Source organism: Eucalyptus grandis, chromosome 7, assembly GCF_016545825.1.
Source record: "Eucalyptus grandis isolate ANBG69807.140 chromosome 7, ASM1654582v1, whole genome shotgun sequence".
Lineage (NCBI taxonomy): Eukaryota > Viridiplantae > Streptophyta > Magnoliopsida > Myrtales > Myrtaceae > Eucalyptus > Eucalyptus grandis.
In genome coordinates this window covers 34,420,975-34,441,702 of record NC_052618.1, presented here as the reverse complement: position 1 = coordinate 34,441,702, position 20,728 = coordinate 34,420,975, and the positions used below count along the sequence as shown (strand labels likewise).

At 37.1% G+C, this 20,728-nt stretch overlaps 1 protein-coding gene across 1 annotated transcript; it reads right to left on the bottom strand.

Moving 5' to 3' along the window:
• Positions 1–11,858: 11,858 nt before the first annotated feature.
• Positions 11,859–20,462, bottom strand: LOC104453325 (ATP-dependent Clp protease proteolytic subunit 6, chloroplastic). The gene is made up of 9 exons (XM_010067850.3): positions 20,262–20,462; positions 19,975–20,039; positions 19,503–19,572; positions 18,007–18,208; positions 17,843–17,908; positions 16,898–17,038; positions 13,799–13,852; positions 13,367–13,459; positions 11,859–12,260 (listed from the first exon to the last, which is right to left on the bottom strand). The coding sequence occupies exons 1-9, from the start codon at positions 20,390–20,392 to the stop codon at positions 12,213–12,215; spliced, it is 870 nt and encodes a 289-aa protein (XP_010066152.2). The 5' UTR covers positions 20,393–20,462; the 3' UTR covers positions 11,859–12,212.
• Between the last annotated feature and the right edge of the window lie 266 nt (positions 20,463–20,728).

Below are 20,728 nucleotides of genomic sequence, written 5' to 3'. Positions count from 1 at the left end.
AATCTCTTAAGCCTGGGTCCCCATAATCCTTCCTTGTTTTCAAGTTTTCCCATCTTTTCCAATGCATGGCATTCTTTGCTACGTTTCATCTCCACCGGAATGAATGTGCTTTCTTTTCAATTGCCCTACAAATGGATATAAGGATTTTGAATATGGGCATGGGATATTGTGGCATTACTTGAACAACTGTTTTGATTAAAATTTCTTTACTAGCCTTTGAAATAAGTTTCTCTTTCCATCCTTCTAATTTTTTGCAAACTCTGGCAAGAACCCAAGCAAACATTTGTTTTTTGATCTAACCCCAATCTAAAGGTATTCCAAGATACTTCCCTATTTTTTTATATAATTGGAACCCGCAATTCAGTTGCTAAATTTGACTTGAGCCTTTGGGAACAACTTTTCCCAAAGAAAATACCTGATGTTAAGATTTATAGCTTGACCAGAGGTAAAACAATACTGATTCAGAATAGATGATATATTATGGGCTTCTCTAGTTGTTCCGTCTAGGAAGAAGATAGCGTCGTCTACAAATAGGAGATGTGATATTGTTGGCTAGCTACTGTTCGGTTTGATCCCCTTAATAGTTTCATCTTCTACTACTTTAGTCATAAAAGAGGGTGGAACATTAACCATTATAATAAACAAATAGGGGGATAGAGGGTCCCCTTGCCTGATTCCCCGTTTGGCTAGAATTGTTCACAAAGTTCTTCATTCACATTGATTCTAAAGAAAATTGAGAATATACATTATTTTACTAGAGAGACCCGTCCTCCACAGAAGCCTAATTTTAGCATATAATCACATAAGAAGTCCCACTCGACCCAATTGTAGGCTTTTTGCGTGTCAAGTTTTAGATTGCTTAAAATTTCCTCTCCCTTTTTTGCACCCTTAGCTGATGCAACACTTCCTGGACGATGAATATGTTCTCTTGAATTTGGTGGCTACAAACAAAAGCGTTTTGTTCTTGGGAGAAAAGATTAGGGAACTAAAGTTTCAATCTATTAGCTATTACCTTTGCAAAAATTTTGTAGTTGAAATTACGAAGGCTAATCGGCCTATATTTGGTGATGTTTTCTGGGTTGTTTACTTTTGGAATTAGAACCATATGGGTCTCATTAATCTAAGAGTTGAAAGTACCTTGTTTGAAGAAAGTGTCAATCATCTTGAAAATGTCTTTCTAGATAACCAACCATTAGATTTGGCATAACAATCCATTTAGCCCGTTTGGCCTCTTGGCTTTTGTAGCTCCCATTTAAGACAATGCTTCTTTAACTTCTTCTCTAGAAACTAGTGTGATCAATGACTCATTCATTTCATCATTTACCACTTAGGTGCATTAGTCTAATGTGGGCTGGTAGTCTCTATAACCCACCAAAGTAAACAAGGAATCAAAGAAAGCTCTGATGTGTCGTTTGATGTTCGATGGGTCTCGATTCTAATGCTGGTCATCAAGCTATAACATGGAGATCTTGTTTTGTTCTCTTCTCTGGACTGTTGTGGCATGAAAAAACCTTGTATTCTGATCTTCTCATTTCATCCATTTTATTCCGAATCGCACGAACCATAACATTCCTTCTTGCCGCCATAAGTTTATCTATTTTACAATATTTCTGTATTTCTCACTTTTTTGGTCCATCTTCTACAAAGTTGGAAAGCTCAGTAAATCTATTTCAGAGTGGCTGGATTTGCCTTGATGCATTTTAGAATTTCTCCCTACCCCATTTTTCTAGAGCAGCTACCACTTGTTTTGTTTTGGCTTTAATATTCAATTAATTGAAGTTCTCATTCTCTTAGGCTCTGTGTATTACTTCTGTACATTTTGTGTCTTCTAACCAGTATGCCTCAAATCTAAAAAATTTCTTTTGTCGCACCCTATTAGAGTCCATGCAAAGTAGGATTAGGTAATGATATGACCTTATTACTAGTAATGCAAAGGCCTCTACATTTAGGAAGAGAACTATCCACTCTAGGTTGCATATGGCCCTATGCAACCTCTTTTTCCACTAACTCATCTCCTTCCCTATTGTTTGTCCATGTGTAGGTGCATTCCTTGCTCTCAATATCCATGAGTGAGCAAATTGTCTACCATAATCCTATGTCGGTCCACTTCTCGCCTTTCAATCTTTTCCAATTGATATAACACTTCTCTGAAATCTCCTATGTAAAGCCTTCGGAGAGTATTGGACGAACTAATAAAACAAATAGTCTATCATAATTGTAATTTTTCCTAGTAGTTTATAGGGGCATGAAGAAAAGATATGATCATTAGGTATCTGCTGTTGAGATCCTCGTAGGTGACATCTATTAACTCCATAGAACTAGATCTCACTTCCACCTTCACCTCCTCATTCCATATAAGTGCTAGTTCTACCACAATTCCAATAGGATCAATGATGTTTGAATATGTAAATTTCAATTGTGTTTTATGCAAGTCACCATGCTATTTTAATTCTTGGTTTCCATTATAAAAAAAACCAAGTCGGGCCTATCTAGAGCCACTAAGGCTCTAAGATGCTAAATTGTCGAGGGTCCCAACCCTTGACAGTTCCAGCTTAATAATTTCATGTATGCTTGGGTGGCTTATTAGGGCTAGCTACTAAAGTCCATTCTTAGATCCTTCCCATGCCTAGATTAGAGTATCCAGTGAATTCTCCTCACCAAGTAAGTTAATCAACGATACCCTCTTCTCATAAGGTTGGATACGCTTATGGTTTTTGGCCACTGGAATTTTGTGTGCTGTTCTTTTTTCCTTCTTTAGTAGTTCTGGATACTTCCTTGGGTTTGCCGAATTGAGTGATAGAACTTGTATTTTTTATGCTCTCTTTCCCCGACTTGTGGACATGTTTACTTCCATATTATCCTCTTCCTAGATGTCATTTTCTACATTGTATGGGATAGTTACCATCTCACTTGGTGCTGCATTTTCATTCCTTGTAGTGACATTAATAGAAAGTGTTGGTGTGGTTGGCATTGTCTCTCCTTCTTTAGAACATGATTCTATTTTTCCATAAAATGTTTTCCAAAACAGGCTTGGTTCCCTCACTTTCACCTTGAGCAACGAACCATATCTTCCAGGTTGATCTTCAGCGAAACCGGTTTCTTCATAAGGAATCTCTAGATAGTAGTTAGCATAATTGACTAAATTCCCACATGAGTAGCAAAAATGTAGAAGTCTCTCGTATTTGAAGTCTAACCACCATTTTTTGTCTCCCATGTTGATAATTGTGTTAGTTTTCAGTGGGTTTGCCAAATTTAAATGCACTTTTGCCTTTCCAACTTTACGCGAGTTGTTGTTTTTTTTATTCAAGTTTTACTTCTTCTACCCTGCCTAAATTTTTTTGTTATTTGCTACATAGAGGCTTCATTAATATGAGCTCGAGGGAGCCCCAAAATCTATACCAAGAAAGCGTGATGCATGAATTCATAATAGTGTTCTGGAATGTCTAGGTCTCCTTCCTACAAAACAAGAAGATTGCTGGTAAACATCCGAGGCTTCATCTCTAATACTCTTCTTTTATCCTCAACATAATTGAAAATGAAAGAGAAAAACTCACACTTTACTAAATTTATATTCCATGCTTTTCTCATCGTACTTAGAAATGCTTAAAAATTAGAATACATGTGTGGGCTAAGTAAATCAATTGATAGGTTTGGTAATCCTTTTGAAAAAAGATATTGGGTTTAGAATAAAGTTTTCCATAAAGAATCAGTTCACTTTCCTATTTCTCTTCTTTGGGGATTTTTTTCTACTAGCTCTGTGATATCCTCTTCAGACCACAGATTGCCCATTTTCCTGCACAATACCAGCCTTAGATGGTTCTCAGAAGTCCCTGCCATTTGTAGCCTGCTGTGATCCAGTTGCTTGAGGGGGTAGATGCGAGGAAGAAGGGCCAAAAGCTTCCAAGTTATCAAGTGAAGGGAGCTCTTAATAGGGCGTAGATCGCTGCACTTACAATTTCTAGTTTAAATGGTCTTTTGGGATGGCTGTGTAAAGATGTGGTTGTATGAATTTCTAGGTTTAGATTTGAGCAAAAAGGTGTTTCCTAATTTTGATTTTTCTTTAGGGTGGTTTCCTCATGTTGTACATGCATCTACCTAAAACCTTTGGGGCCATGTTGCTCTTACATTGTGTTATTAAATTAATAGGCTTCTAACTTCCGTTTACCAAGGAGAGACGCCATTTTCTACTTTATATCAAATCCGTCCTCTTTTCTTCACCTCGTCAAGTCTTTGGGTGTGTCTATTTTGTACACTTTCTTACCCCAAGTCTTGACAAGTGCTGAAAAATGTGTCTTTGAAGGATACTCTCGAACTCAGAAGGGATACAAATTTTACAATCCCACTTGCCATTGTATCTTTATGTCCACAAATATGACGTTCTTTGAAGACCACCCATATCTTATTTCTTCAGTGGTTTCAACGGCGTCTTGTGATGGTAATGGGTTATGTCATACCAACGATTCCACTTCACATTCTCTAGCTACATCCACACTATTTAAATTTACCAACCACACCTATCATCGATGTACTACAATCCTTATAACATTACAATCTTTACTGGCACCTGATTCATTTGTTCACCCATCAATTATAGTACTAGCCTATAATCCTAATCTTAATCCTGATCCGCCCATTGCTTTTCGAAAAGGTATGCGCTCTTGTGTCGGTTGTCATGTTGATTGTTATGCTCCTTTTGATCTTTCTATTTGTGTTCACATGTGTTGTCTTATTTCTAACTTTTGTCCTATGATCATTTATCCCCTATCTTCTCTACCTTTGTCTTGTTTTGTCCTCTATATCTGTGCCTAGTAGTGTTTTTTAAGCTCTTACTCATCCAGGATAGCATCGTGCCATGAAAATTGAAATGCAGGCACTAATTAAGAACCTAACTTGGCAACTTACTTCCTTACCTATGGGTAAGAAACCTATTAGTTGTCATTTGGTTTTTATTGTTAAGTTTTATCTAGATGGCACTCTTGACGATTGAAGGCACGATTAGCTGTGAAAAGGCATACTCAGACTTATGGTGTCGAATATGATTATACTCTCTCTATAGTGGCCAAAATTCCATTTGTTCGTGTATTTATTTCATTAGTTGTGCGATTTCAGTGGCTACTTCATCAACTAGATATGGAAAATGCCTTTCTACATGATGATCTGGCTGAGGAGGTCTAAATGGAGCAAACACTTGAGTTTGTTACTCGAGGGGAGAATGTAATATGTCGCCTACATGAGACTGTGTATGGATTAAGTAATCTCATGCTTGGTTTTGTAGATCTATTGATGCAATTTTCAAATTTGGATTAAAGCAGTGCAAGGTAGATCATTCAATTTTCAGCTTTGTCTCTTCAGTTGGTTTTATCTTTCTAGTTGTATATGATGATGATATCATCATTACCGGTAGTGATTCAAATGGTATTAAGAAACTTAAGCAATTTCTGCATACAAAATTCAATACTAAAGATTTGGGACATCTTCACTATTTTCTTATTATCGAAGTAGCTTACTCATATACCGACAAACTGACTTCTGCACACATTCTTGGTGAATTTGACCTAAAGCGCTATAGCGCACTATTCAGCAATGTTCGTGTACTATTTGGCACTGTTTGGTATTGTAGCATAGTACTGTAGCACTGTAGCATAAGCAAAAAAAGCGGGATAATGTGTGCATAAGTCAGTTTGTCGGTAGAAAACTTGTCAGGTGCAAATAATTGGCCTTTGTTGATCAAGTGAAGTCTGTAATATTATAGTTTGTTGTTTTTGTGTGTTGTTTTATGCCTATGTAGGGCAAGGTTTGTAAGCGTTACAAGGCAGAATAAAACATACATTCTCTAGAAATAAAATTGTGAGGTTTGCTATGAATCCCTAAAACCTCTCCTCCATCTTCCTTTCTATCTGGTATGATCTTTTAAAACTAGAAATGTTCTGATCAATCTTGGTATTATGCTCTACACTTGCCACAATGTGAAACCTGTGCAACAAAATTCTACTGTCCTAAAATTTTCTATGATATGAGCCAAAAAATGAAGAAGAATTTGGTAGTTAACAAACAATCCATATTCTGAGGTCGAGGAAGGGGCGTGCATGTGGGATAGCATATTTGCCACAAATTCTGTTTTCATCATCCCTAACTCTCATCATAGGCATATTTTAACTAATCAATACCCCTATGAAGTCCAATGTAAAACTTGATGACTACATCATGTAGCGAAGTATTGGAGATTAGTTGGTAAGTTAAACTATCTTACCATCACAAAACTTTATATATCTTTTGCCAAAAGCCAATTCATGAGTTCTACATGTACCATTCATTAGGATGTTGTGCTTCAAATCGTCAAATAGTTGAAGGGAACACCAAACAAAAGACTATTATTTAAAAATTTTGGTCATGTAAATATTATAGGCTTCTTCAATGCCGATTAGGCTAGATATCCTATGGATAGAAGATCTACTTCAGGTTATTGTGTGATTTGTGGAAGTAATTCAGTTGTGCGGAAGAGTTACAAACAACATGTAGTTTCCTTATCAAACATTGACGCTGAAGCTATGGCACATGTGACAAGTAAATTATTATGCTTGAGGATGTTACGATAAGAGATTGGGATATCGCCATCAAATTCATTGGTTTTATACCATGGTAATCACATTATTCATATTGCATCTAATCCTATCTTCCATTAGCAAACTAAGTATATTAAGATTAATTGTTATTTTGTGCAAAAAAAAAAGTTCAAAAAGGAGAAATCTTCAACACATAAAGGTGGAAGATCAACTCATGGGCATTTTTATTAAATCTTTACAAGAGAATAGAATAAATTTCTTATGTAATAAGTTGAGATTATTTGACATCTACATCCAAACTTGAGAGGGTCCTAGAAAGTATTAAAGGGTAAAGTAGTCTTTAGGATCTTTAAGGCTTATTTGATGTATATATTAAACTTTATTGAATAATAAAAAACACTTTCCTCTTTCACATGATATCAAAGCCACATTCCTAACCCTAACTACCACTAACCACTAATCAAAACAACTTACCTCCGCAGGCAACCCACTACGCACATTGGCAACCTACCCTAGCCACCATCAGTCCACCTCAGAGTCACACAACCCTCTCACATGATTTTCTTGTAGTTCACCATTAATGTGATTGAAGGTCCTCTTGTAGCTTATCTATTGTCCTGCTCTTGTGATTATGAAGTAATTGTTTTGCTTGGTGATTATTCTATTGAATACTAAACGTTATCATGCTTGCATGAATCTAGCCCAGTCATATTTTTTGGTTCTTTAGCCCTTGACTTGTGGGTATTTGGTCAATCTAGTTATGGGCTATTAATTAGAGGTGTTTGTGGATTGTGGAGACATTTTTTAATGTGGTGATATTTTTTTCTATTCTACTGGATTAATGAATTGTTAAGATTAAGGTGGCTGAAATAATATATCACAAGAATTGTCGTGTTGTTATTTGAGAATGGGTGATTTTTCGGGAAGTAAAGTTGAGGGTGATCATGGGAAGAATAATTCTGTGACTAAGGTGATTTCCTCTTCATCTAATCGAATTATCAATAAGAAGCTTGAGGGTAGTTCTAACTCCCATCAATGGAAGAAAATTGTGAAACTTATTTTGACAGGCAAAAATCAACATAGACATTTAACTAAGTCTAAACCCATGAATGATGTAACTTAGGATGTTGTTGATGCACATATTCTTGGTCAGATGTTAAACTCTAGGGAGAGTAATGTAGTTGACTTAGTAATTCATATTGACATGGTCAGAGAATTGTGGAAGTATTTGGATGTGTTATATCTTGGTCAAAATAATCAGTCACAAATTTATGAGTTATTGTAGGAGTTTAACCGATATGAAAGAAAGGGACATTCTATTACACAGTATTTTGTTGATTTTAAGAGAATGTATGAGGAATTGAATGATGTTCTCCCAATTTCAGCTAAGGTTCAGCAAATGCAACTTCAAAGAAAACAGTTGGTTGTGATGGGATTTATAGGAGGTCTTGGCCTTGTATATAAAACTATTAGGTCATATATTCTTGGAGGAGAGATTGTTGCATCACTCACAGATACGTTTGCTCAAGTTCTTAGAGTATCTCATGAGTCTTCTCAAGGTACATCTATAGTAGATAGTTCAGCTCTTATGTCCCAGACCCAATAGCGGTAGTAGGAGTGATGGAGGAAAACATGGAGGATATGGTGGACATGGTGGCTCAAGGGGAGGCCGAGACATAGGAACAAAGAGAAACCAAGGTCAACAAAATAATAATAAACGATCTTACGTGTATACTGATACTTTAGGGGCCACACAGATATGTCATTGCCTTGGCAAACCTGATTATATTCAAAAATTTTATTATAAGTTGCAAGGAAGACTAGGGTAGGGTGGCAACAACAATTTGTGAATATCGCATCTAGTGCTGACTCTTCTCCACGATCTTCTGAAGGCAAGGTAGTTGTTATGTCTGAAAAGGAATTGCTTGATACAACTAGTTTCATATTTCACAACCGCTACTACTTTAGTACAGACAAGTAATGCTATTGCATGCCTTGCTGCTTCTCGTACTTAGATCATTAATTCAAGGGTTTCTAATCACATGTTAGGCATTTTAGGTATATTTTCTTCTACTACTCCATCTTCATCCATAATACCTTTAGTCAATGGATCATCCACATACGTTATGGGGGTTGACACTGTTCATCCAACTCCTTCATTGTCATTGTCTTTAGTACTTTATCTTCCACAATTTCCAATTAATCTGATGTCAGTTAGTAAATTAACCAAAAATTTTAATTGTTTAGTGACATTCTACCCTAATTCTTGTGTTTTTCAAGATTTGGCTACAAAGAGAATGATTGGTAAATGGCGTGAGACAGAGATGTTGTATGTGCTTGAAGAGGTCGCTCCTTCAATTGCTTGCTCCAACATTGCAAATCTACATCAGATTCATTATCGTTTTGGTCATCATTCTTTGCATAGTTTTTGGAAGTTAAATCCTAGTTTTCCGTTCCTTTCTAATTTGAAACACAAGTCATGTCAACTTGACAAATTACATCGTATTAGTATCCACCTCGAGTCATTAAACGAGCAAAGTCTCCTTTTATGTTAGTCCGTTCAAATATTTGCAGTCTTTTTCATGTGGTTCCAATTTGGGTTTCTGATATTTTGTTACTTTCGTTGATGACTATTCCAGAGTCACTTGGTTATACTTAATGAAAAATCATTCAAAATTGTTTTATATATCATGCATTTATATATGAAATTCATACTCAATTTGGTGTGTATGTCAAAGTTTTGCGTTCTGATAACGTTAAGAAGTGATTTTCTACACCCTTTTGTCAATTTATGACTCAACATAGAATGATTCATGAATCTTCTTGTCCTGATATAGCACAACAAAATGGTGTTGCTAAAAGGAAGAATAAATATTTATTGGAAGTTACTAGATCCATGTTATTTCAGATGAAGGTCCCCAAAACCTTTTGGTTCAATACTTTTCTAACCGCATGCTATCTTATTAATCGCATGCCTTCTTCTATTTTGCAAGATGGCATTCCTTTTTCCATTTTGTTTCCAGTCACTATTTGTCTTACCCCCCTTAATTTTATGTTGTTTGTTTTATTCGTGATCATCGACCTGGAGTATCAAAACTTGATCACAGGGCTATCAAGTGTATGTTTATGGGTTATTTGCATACTTAAAAGGGATATCGCCATTATTCTCCATCATTAAAAAAAAAGAACTTTATTTCCCTTACTTGCTCGTACACGTGCTTGTAGTCAACATTCTATTGCAAAATTTATCCCATACTCGTATGTATCTCCTTTTCATTCCTTTTTGTTTACTGTTGAACAATATATTGTCCCTAAGTCTCTGGCTAAGGCATTACAAAGTTCTGATTGAGAAAAACAATGGAAGAAAGATTAAAGGCTATTCAAATTAATCAAACCTGGGATTTGGTACCTTTTCCTTTAGGCAAAACTGCTATTGGTTATCGAGGCAAAACTACTATTGGTTGTTGATGGATATATGCTATGAAAGTCAATCCTATGGTTCTCTTACTCATTTAAAAGCAAGACTTGTTACTAAAGAATATACTCAGGTGTATGTGGTTTGACTATTTGGATAATTTTTTTTCTTGTTGCCAAAATTACTTCTGTTTGAATTTTGATCTCTTGCTGCCACATATAATCGATCATCGTTTCAGCTTGATCTTAAGAATGTTTTCTTGTGTGATACTCTTAATAAGGAAGTTTACATGGAGCAACCTCTAGGGTTTGTTACTTAAGGGGAGTCTAGGGGACTGGTTCGCAAATTAATTAAAAAGGTCTTTAAATGATTTGAAGCAATCCACGAGCATGGTTTGGAAGACTTTTGAGGCTGTACTTTCTTTTGAACTATCTAGATGTGGAAATGATCGCTCTTTATTTTATAAACAGTCAAAGGGAGGAAATTATACTTGATTATGTATGTTGATGATATTATCATCATAAGAGATGACCCGATTGGTATAGCTGAACTAAAGATCTATTTTCAGCAACAATTTCAGACTAAAGACTTAGGAAAGTTAAAGTATTTTCTAAGAATTTAAGTTGCACAGTCACATAAATCTATTGTTGTCACAGTGAAAATGTCCTAAATTTGCTTACTAAGACAGGTATATCTAGGTCTAAACCTCTTGATTCGCCAACAGAACAATGGGTTAAGCTAGCTACTGAGGAATGAGAGATTTTTGATAATCTCGAGATATATAAACGAGAGATTCTTGATAATCTCAAGATGTATAGAAGACTGGTGGGTGAACTAAATTATCTCATAGTTATTCATCCAAATATTGTCATGATAGGTAGTGGTAAGCCAGTTTTTGTCTTTCCCCCCATACATCTTACTAAGATGCAGTTATTCAGATATTAAGGTGCTTCAAGAAGACTCTTAAGGAAAATATTTGTTTACCAAAATCATGATCATAGTAGAGTTGAAGGATTTTCTAACATTGATTGGGCAGAGTCTCTAAATGATAGGAGGCCAACCACTGGCTATTGTACTTTAGTTGGAGGAAATCTAATATCACAAAAGAATAAGAAACAAAGTGTTTTTTTTTTTTTTTTGGTGACCAACAAAGTGTTGTTGTCCACTCTAATGCGAAATCAAAATATAGAGCAATCACACAAATGACACATGAATTAATGTAGATTCAACAATTATTGAGTTGGGCTTTCTAGCTTCAATGCCCATAATTCCATGGTGTGATAATAAAGCTACAATGCATATAACTTCCAACCCAATGTTTCATGAGAGAACAAAACATATTGAGGTTAATTGTTATTTTTATTCAAGAGAAGTTGCTGAGTGGATTAATCCTTCCCAATCACATCCAAACCAGTGAATAACTTGCAGATGTTTTTACTAAACCTCTAGGTAATGAGAGGATAGATTATATTTGTAATAAACTAAGCATGATTAATATCTATGTTCCAATTTGAGGAGGAGTGTTAGAAGTATAAAAGGTGAAGTGATCTTTAGAACCTTTAGGGCTTATTTTGATGTATATATTGAACTTTATTGAATAATAAAAAATACTATTCCCTATCACAGAAAGTATTGTTAGTAATAAGAGTAGAATAGTAATTCATGTTTTAGTATGATTAAGCATATATATTTGTAACTCTAATTGAATAATAGAATACGATTATCTCTTCAACAATAAGGCATATTTTCAAAATTCACTATGGAACATCTCACTTATTCAATGACCATAGACTACTAGAGTCAAGCAAATGAAAATTTTCCTAATTAGTTCATCTTAAATAGCCAATGAAAGATAAATTATCTTTGACACATGCAAGATATCTCCAAGGCATTCCAAATAGAATCCTCTATATTTCACAAAACTTCACGTAAAAATTATCAAGAATGAATTGATATTGGACTGTAGCTATCAAGAAGCATCCCCATGGCGGAATGAATAGTGGACGGAGGAAAAGAACACAAAAGGATACGGAGGTGGTGAGCCTCTCGTCTTATGCTTTGTGGGACCAAAATACGACAGCATAACTAACAAACATATCCCAAAATAATCTACAATTTACTTCTAGAGGCAGCAGTCAATTCCTCCTGGTTCACTCCCACTAAACTGCAATTTCGTAACAAAAACTTGGATAATCTTCTGAATCCGAAAAGAATGGCTAGGCCTCACTCTGAGACTAGTATTCTGTCTCCAGAACCCCATCAATGAGTCCAAATTCCATGGCCTGAAATACAAAACATGATAGTAGAGTTTGATTCAACTTCTGTCTATACAACTAGAGCTATGGAATATTTTATGATGACACATTAACATCATCAATTGCCAGGAGGAGATTCAAAAATCACCAGAAAAATCCATGTGAAGGTCTAGGCAAAGGTATTGTGTGTTAGAAAATCTAATCTAAAAGCTTAAACTAATTGGTGAAGCGCAAATACGCGAATGTAAAGTCCATTGAAACCCCGCAAACAAGTAATATAGATACTTAAACACTCTCTCACATACAAACCAGACTACGAATGCCACATGAATGTTACAAATGGGGAGGCAGCTCACACAAGAAATAAATTGAGGTGAAACCTAACTCCAATATGTTATAAAGTCCAACCTAAAATTTTAAACCAAGAGGTGGAGCGACTTCATGAATATAAAGCCCATTGAACCCCACAAACAGGTGATGTGGGCTACTTCATCAGTGTGAACAAAGGACGATGACATGTAGATTAAATAATGTAAGTGGTGCCTCAAGATTCCCTTTAAGGCATTACTGCTTTACATTTGAATAACTCAAACACAGGTTGAAAATCCACCATGATAAAGTCGGCAGATATTAGGTGGTTGAATAGGTTTAACACTACCTTTTACCTAGCTCCCCTTCGTCCTATACAGAGGAAAGAGCCCTAGGATATCTGGCATGAATAGTGATTGGCTGCTCACTGCCTCCTGCCACTTCATTATCCAAACTATCCTAATAAACAGTCGCTTAAATAAATTTGTAGCAAAAAAATGACTGATCTTCTCCCCTATTGTATTAATCAACAAAGAAAGAGGTCATTGTTATATAGCCCCTTATTGTGTGATCCAATGTTGACTAGGATCCCAACTTCAATAGGTGACCTCCCGCAGCCTTTTAATAAAGCAGAATACTTAAATTATCCGTTCTTTAGAAATATACAAAATTAACTAATCATGTCACCTTGAAAAACATGTAAAACGCTAGTGATGTTAAAGGAAAAGAATTCAGTAGAATTCTCTCAGACCAACTACTCATGCCACCTGAAAGAATGTGCAAAGTGCTCATGATAAATGAGGAAAAGGATTCAGCAAAATTACCTCAGAAACAGATAAGAAACGATCCCTCTCTGTGTACTGCTGCACTTTCTCAATGGATTGACCAGTAAAAGCAGCATACATTTTGTCAATTTTCTGCAACAGATTATCCGCAAAAGATCAAGTTGTAGAGATTGCAACAACAACCTCAAAATTGAGCCAAGAGACAATAAAAACACCATCAGAAGGACAACTTGATATTAGTAAAAATGACATATAATGGCATTGCATGACATAAATTTAATTTTCTTAGAAACTGCTAACCTTCTGTCATGTTTTCCAAGCTAAACAATAATTAACGAGCTAACCAAACTATGTTCACATCTTTCACTCAACCATACTGAGGAGGAAACAAAAAGTTCCATTTCACCTCAAGAACTCAGAGATTTAAGAAAGAGATGCAAGAACTGAGATATTTAAGAAAGAGATACGAACATGGCGAGCTTGAACTGCTTCATTCACTTGGCGCCTAACATCCTCAACATGGCCCTACAAGAAGAATTATGTGGAATCAGACCTGTGATGACCAATATGTACATCACCTAAAACTATGCAACCATTTCTCTGCTATATCAAAGTTTCTCTAGTAAAATTATCCTCCTCGATGTACATAAGCTGCATCTCTGAAACAATTAAACCGGAGATCAAGTGAAGCGTCAAAAACAACTCAGCCTTGTCATTGTGGCTAAAGGATATGGCAACCAGCTCTACATTAAAGTGCTACCACAAAACTATAAGATGTATACAGCAAGTAGGTATTCCCATGTAAAGCAATATAAGACTAACAGAAATTAAACTAGCAACCAAACTGCAACATGTGCGCAGAAAATGTAGATCCCCAACTGTAAGATAAGTGCAGAAAACTTAGGTATCCTCAAACTTTTATATCCCTACAACCAAACCATTTGATGTGTACGGACAACACAGGTAGTCCCATCCAAAGCAATATAAGGCTACAACAGAATGAGAAACCAATATCTCATTGGGGCTGAGGCTGTTGCAGTGAAGGCTCCAACAGATGTCACTTTACATTCAGCCATGAAAAGGGCAAACAAATTTAAGGATATTTAATGGCACGAGTACACTGAATTTAATAAATCATGTCCTCCTTTACATGATACATATCATCAGAAAAGGGCAAGCAATCAAGGTCTGTCAGCTGGTGTGCAACTAACCTCTCTCCAGGACATCAACAAATTAATCTTTGTTTAGTAATTTGCTTTCCCTTTTCATTTCTCCCCAGTGAGGAGTGGCACAGCGAATGTCAATAGAAAAGAGAAAAAAAGGCTCATTACCTTTAAAGGGTGAAAAAGAATATAGGGAATTGACGTAGGAAATAAGCATGAGAGCCAAGGAATGGAAAACTTCATTTTCGATTGAGCCAGGGACAATGGTAGAAGGGAGATGAATTGAAGATAAGTTAGTGTTTCCTTAAGGGAACTAGATAATAGGAAAAAGACGACCTGACACATTTTAAAAGAGTAGAAACGGAAAGGAAACACTTTCGGATAAAACAGATGCATAGATATAAAACAAGAACAGTTAATGAAACTAACTGTCTACGGGTATGCAACAAACCTTCAAATTTGGTTTTTTCTTTCTTTCCATTTCCGTGTTATCATTTTGTGGTCCCCAAAAACAATTTTCTCCACTGCTTCTTCCTTATTCAAATTCAACTGAGCAGGGTGATGTCTCCTGATCTATTTCCTTGTTTATTCCACATTTTCCTAAGGAAGAGAGTTTCATTGTTAAATAAAGATCAACTCCATGGATGAAGTGTCACGGTGCTTCACAAGCCTGGATGAGGCTTGGTGAAGATCACAAAGCATCACATAACCTCAGTTGAGGCTGGGTGAGGAGTTAATCAAAACTGTGAAGAAGCTTCACAGAGGTTGTAGCCCAACTCTGTGAAAACTGCTAACAAGGTAAAATGTAGTCAAATAAAATAGGGTAGTTTCGGTGCTATTGCAACCAGAGGTTTGGGACCACTTTTTACTAGTCAAATGGGAAAAATTGAAATGTCCTCCATTCAACCCCCGCGCCGGAAAAGGAAGAGTGGGGGGGATGACCAATTTCAAATATAATATGTTGACTCAAATGCAAGTGGAGTATTGAGAAACATACATGGCATACAAACATGTTGGACTTGATTCTTGACAGCATGAACTTTTGCCATACTCTGGCCATGCTTACTTAATGAAATGTGGGAACAAGTTAAAGAGATTACCAAAGGAAATTATCCTTTTTCAATTACATACTTTGATTATTTAAGTCTATAAACAATGTTCTCCATGTCCCTAAAGTAGCTTTCACTGCTTCATGAGGGTAGTGATCTTCCCTTTGATTAAACCTGCTCCTGAGCTAGCGACTCTATGGTCCCATCCAACATTCATGCAGGCTTGGGCCATTTTGAGCCCATGAGACCCCACTAAGCCCAACTAACAGTTGGACAGGCTTGCACATTGTGTCTCCTCAAGATATCCTCGCCAATGGAATTCTAGCCTCAACGAAATTTAGATTGGCCCCATGCATTCTTTTCTTTTTTCAGGTTTTTCTTTCTATCGGTGGGCTCAGAAAACACTTTGTGAGCCCAAAGTTGGCCCCTTCCAGCCCAGCCTGACCAATGGACCTAGGAAATTCCCAAGTCCCCCCATCTAGCCCACCCACTTATCAAAGCTCTTGGACAATGTCAATTATGAACACCCTTTTCCACATCATTTGCAAAATAGTGACCCTATTGTCGGTTTTATCAAAGAATGGCTAATCTTATCATTGGTTATTCCAGCGAAACCACCCATCAAAGACATTGAGTTAAACAAGCAGCACAAGTTAATATGCAAGAAGAACAATCCAATGATGCTTGCGCACATTAAAACTAACTTATCTTATGTTGAGCACATGCTATGGTTTATAGAACTACATGGGCTAAAGCATACACATCAGAGAACATCATTTGGAAAGTAACCTATAATCCTATTAGAGATGCAAACTTCTGGTCTCAAAAGACCCAAACTTTGTTTCTTACTCATGTCTATAATCTTCGTCAGGATCACAAATGGCAATTAGAGTGCCCTCCAAGCAAGAGTGGTAGTTAAGCAAAAAGGACTATAATGGATGAGAACTTCCCATTATAGATAGCTAAAATAGCCTACAAGCAAGAGATTATAATGCTGACTGAAAGAACATAACCTTCATACTCATTACGAGAACCAAGCTATGATCAGCTTGCTGTCAAAGGAACTTTAATTAGTTGATTGAAAGCCAATAGTAGGTTCCAAGACCAATGGGCCCTTGGCAGAGCAATATCAGATCAATAGAAGTAGGCTGGCTCAAAGAGAGAGACATTTTAAGCTCCAAAACTTTGGAGGTTCTAGCGCAGACTCTGCTCTTTGTAAGCAATTACCTCTTTAAGTGAGTTTGCCGTGCTTGGTAAGAGGTGAGAAAGAGGTTCACATGTTTTAGGTTTGATCATCTCATACTCAAAAAGACATGCTTCCTCCAACAAAAATGGAAAAGGACTGACTGAGACCATACCCCACATCCACTTTGAGGCTGATGTATCATGATCCGTGCATTTGGCATCGAATAACGCATTCCCTTTTCTCCACCAGCAAGAAGAAGTGCTCCTTGGCTTGCTGCCACTCCAAAACAAACTGTACCGACCTTTGGCTTTATCTGGAAACATGCAGAGTGTCCTTAAATGCATTGGGCATAGAAATCTCAAAGGTACTTTCTATGAAGGGTGTTAGGGGGCTATTGATTCACAGCTCTGTAGACTTGTCAATGCAGAGAAGACCAATAAGGTTGCCCAAGTTTGTCGTATAGGCCAGATAAAAGTAATTAAGCCAGCATTATAAAATGCTCCGCAACAGATCCTGAACATGAGATAATTAGCTTAGTGCCATTAACCTTAGATCCTGAACAAGCATATAATTAGCCTAGTGCCACTTAGTTCCACTCTTATGATCACTTCATACTTGAAATGTATTTTTAGGAGCCAAGTCCCACGAAGACATGGACCACCCTTATATGCCATAAAAGTTACATTATCATCCCAGAAAATTGTACCTCATTCTCCACCCAAATATTCCCACAAAAAAATATAAAAAGGAAAGATTAGGGAGTGAGAAGGACAAGGGATGTCAGAGATCTGTTTCCCTCCTTAGCACAGCCAACATATTTCCCTCCTTAACTATTCCTTCTTAAAGTTCCAATTAAGACTGTCCATCAAAAAGTGCAACACTGAAGCAACATAGTTTGACTTTCTTAACCAACAAAATCCACCCCTATCCTTAGAAGCATCTCCCTATAATTATCTGGATCAAGCCACGCAGATTGACCTATAAACTTTAAAACAGATAAATGTGAAGGTCTTCAAACTATGTTGGGAAGTCATATGATCTGAAAAAATTGTGTCATTATGCAAAAGCCCCGTGGATATTTTATCACAAAGGAAAACCATATACAGAAGACTCTTACCCAAGACATACAATCATAAATTGCCAACACTGAGTATGTGCTTCCACCGGGGCAATTAAGATACATCTGGAAAAGCAAATCAACACGTCAAAAAACTAGTTACAAATTAAAGTTTAAAAGGGGCGTTTTACAATTATTGATAGACAAAAGATTAAGTACAGCACCAGTATATCGGCATCCTCATCAATGGTTGCGAGAGTCACAAGCTGTGATATAACCCGCTGAGCCACCATTGAGTTGACTGGCTGCCCAACGAAAATTATGCGGTTTCTAAATAACACAGATGAGAGGTCCAGTGCTCCTCCAGGAGTCATTACTGCAGGCATTACAGGAGGGTTACCCTTTTTGGCTTCTACTGCACCATGACTGTCCATTACAAAATGCAATAAACTCATACTCATTCTTCCAGTAGATAGAATCTGCTATTATACCCAATAGCTAAATTCAAAAATGGATGAAAATGACATGTGTTCAATAATGATGCAGGAATATCTGGTTCTATGAAACAACTCTTGAACGCAACTCAGGTTTTATTGATTGATCCAGCCCAATCATTAATCATGTAAGCAAAGGCAAATTTCAGCCACAACTTAATTCAATGGATCCAAGGTTGTAGATGTCAACTACGAATGGTATCTCCCGAATTACAATATTAGTTGTCGATTTCAAGTCTGCTGCTCGTCTACCAAGTGTGCTGATTGACTACCAAGTGTCTAATGATTGATTTCCATGGATGTCTATCAATCTTCCAAGATGGTTTGTTCGACTACCAAGACTAGTGCACAAATTTGGTGAATCAAGTCCTAGTTACTATGTATCTAGTCCTAGTTATTATGCATCTAAGTGCATTGTTAATTATCATAAGTCATAATAGTGTGTGACTAGTCCCAGAGTTAAAATTGTTTGCAAAATTTCAGAGTCATAGATTCCAAGAGTCATTTAGGCTTGTTTAGTCCCTAAGCAAAGTGTCTCTATAAATAGCAAAGTGCTCTCACATGTCGAGACAGAGTTGAATTTTGATGATTACATGAGATTTTCCTCAAGTGAGTGAATTTCTATCTTCAGTTCTTTATACAATTTCTTTGGTGGTGAACCTTGAATTCCTTATCCTTGACTGGTGGTGTAATCCTTTATGCCTGTGGTAAACTTCTTTATCCTTGACCAGGGGTGGTGTATTCCTTTATGCCTGGGTGGTGAATTGGGTTCTTTATCCTAGGCCGAGGTGTGATTCATTCATCTATCCCAACTTCATTTTCCGCTCATACACACCAATATAAAACCCTTCCATCTACCATTTCCAGAAAACCCATACCAAACACTTACCCAGAAAACCAAATTCCTAATCTCTCAATTCCATCACACATCAAATAAGAATGATAGTCGAAAAATCTCATACCCACAACAAACACCACAAGGGGTTTCATGCTATAAGGGCAAGCTATAGTTTTTGCTCATAAAAAAGATCCACCTTCAACAGATTGAGCACAGTTCCAAATGAATTCAAATATTATCATTAATTCAAGTAAAGGCAAAACTTTTTGACTCATTAGAACACAGTACAACATATCTCATCTTTGAGAAGACAAGAGCATTTACAACATAATGTAGCACCCATAGTAACTCTAACAAAGTCGTACAAAGAAGGGTCAGTGTAGTTCACCTCAAATTGGAATCATATAAATCCTTTGTGTCCAGCTTGCGAGGCACTCCATAACTTCTACTGGACAATCCTGGAACAAGCACATTCAGTAGCATCATTCATTAAGGTCAGCACATAACCTGAAACAAAGAATAGCACGTTCTTCCTCACCCGGAATACAATAACCACTCAAAATAACAAAACAGCAATGGAAGCAGCCCTAAACTTAGCACAGAACAAATCTGAATTCATCCACCGCATGCATCTATCATGAACTAGCACATTGAGCACAAGGCATCGGTGCGGAGATTTAGATAATATTCGTGCCGAACATCCATACACCCACAAAAAACACCGAGTGAAAAACAGGATAGCCAAATTAAGTCGAGGCGACAAACAATCACAATACACAGAAGTCCAATAAATGCAAAAGCGAACGAAACTCGACAGCCCGCAATTGACCAAAAAAAACAAACGGCGAACCGAAGCCAACCTGAGGCGGTGGCACCGTAAGGCGGCGGCATCGCCATCTCCATGCTCCGCGACACCGAAACGATCCTGGGAAACAAAAAAAACCCAAGACGCAGCCAGTCATAACATAACCAACCCAACCCACAAGCACAAAAAAATAAAATAAAATAAAATAAAATAAAATAAAAAAAGGCTCAAGAAGCTCAACTAACTCCATCTCCTCAACCAGACCAAAAACCCTTAAAGCCCAACACGAATGCCAGGAGGGGCTGAATCGAGAGCGCAATCGGGGCGAGAGGTGGGGGGTACCTGGAGCTCAGAGCGGCGCGGGGGGCGGCGGTCGCGGCGGAGCAGGATATGGGAGCGAGGGTTTGGGGTTTGGGAGGGAGGGAGGTGGAGCCTGCGGAGAGGAGGGCTGATGCTCCGTACATGGAAGCCATGGTTCTCTCTCGGAGCTTGGATAATTCTCTGCACACTGCGAGCACCGAAAGAGAGAGAGAGAGCGAGCTTGGCGAGAGAGATCTTCCGAACATGAAGCGACGACGTTCCGCAGTAGGTGCGGTGGAGCCAGATTTTTTTTCTTCTTCTTAATATCACAAAAAATCATTTACGATAAATTTACCTTAAACTAATTTTTATATCATGAAAAATCCTAAATTGATACATTTATGATAAATTTATCATGCGTTAATTTCATTAAATTGAATTAAAACTATAAAAAAAAACCACAAACCAATATTACAAGAATAAAACTCTCGATCGCTACATCCCATCAA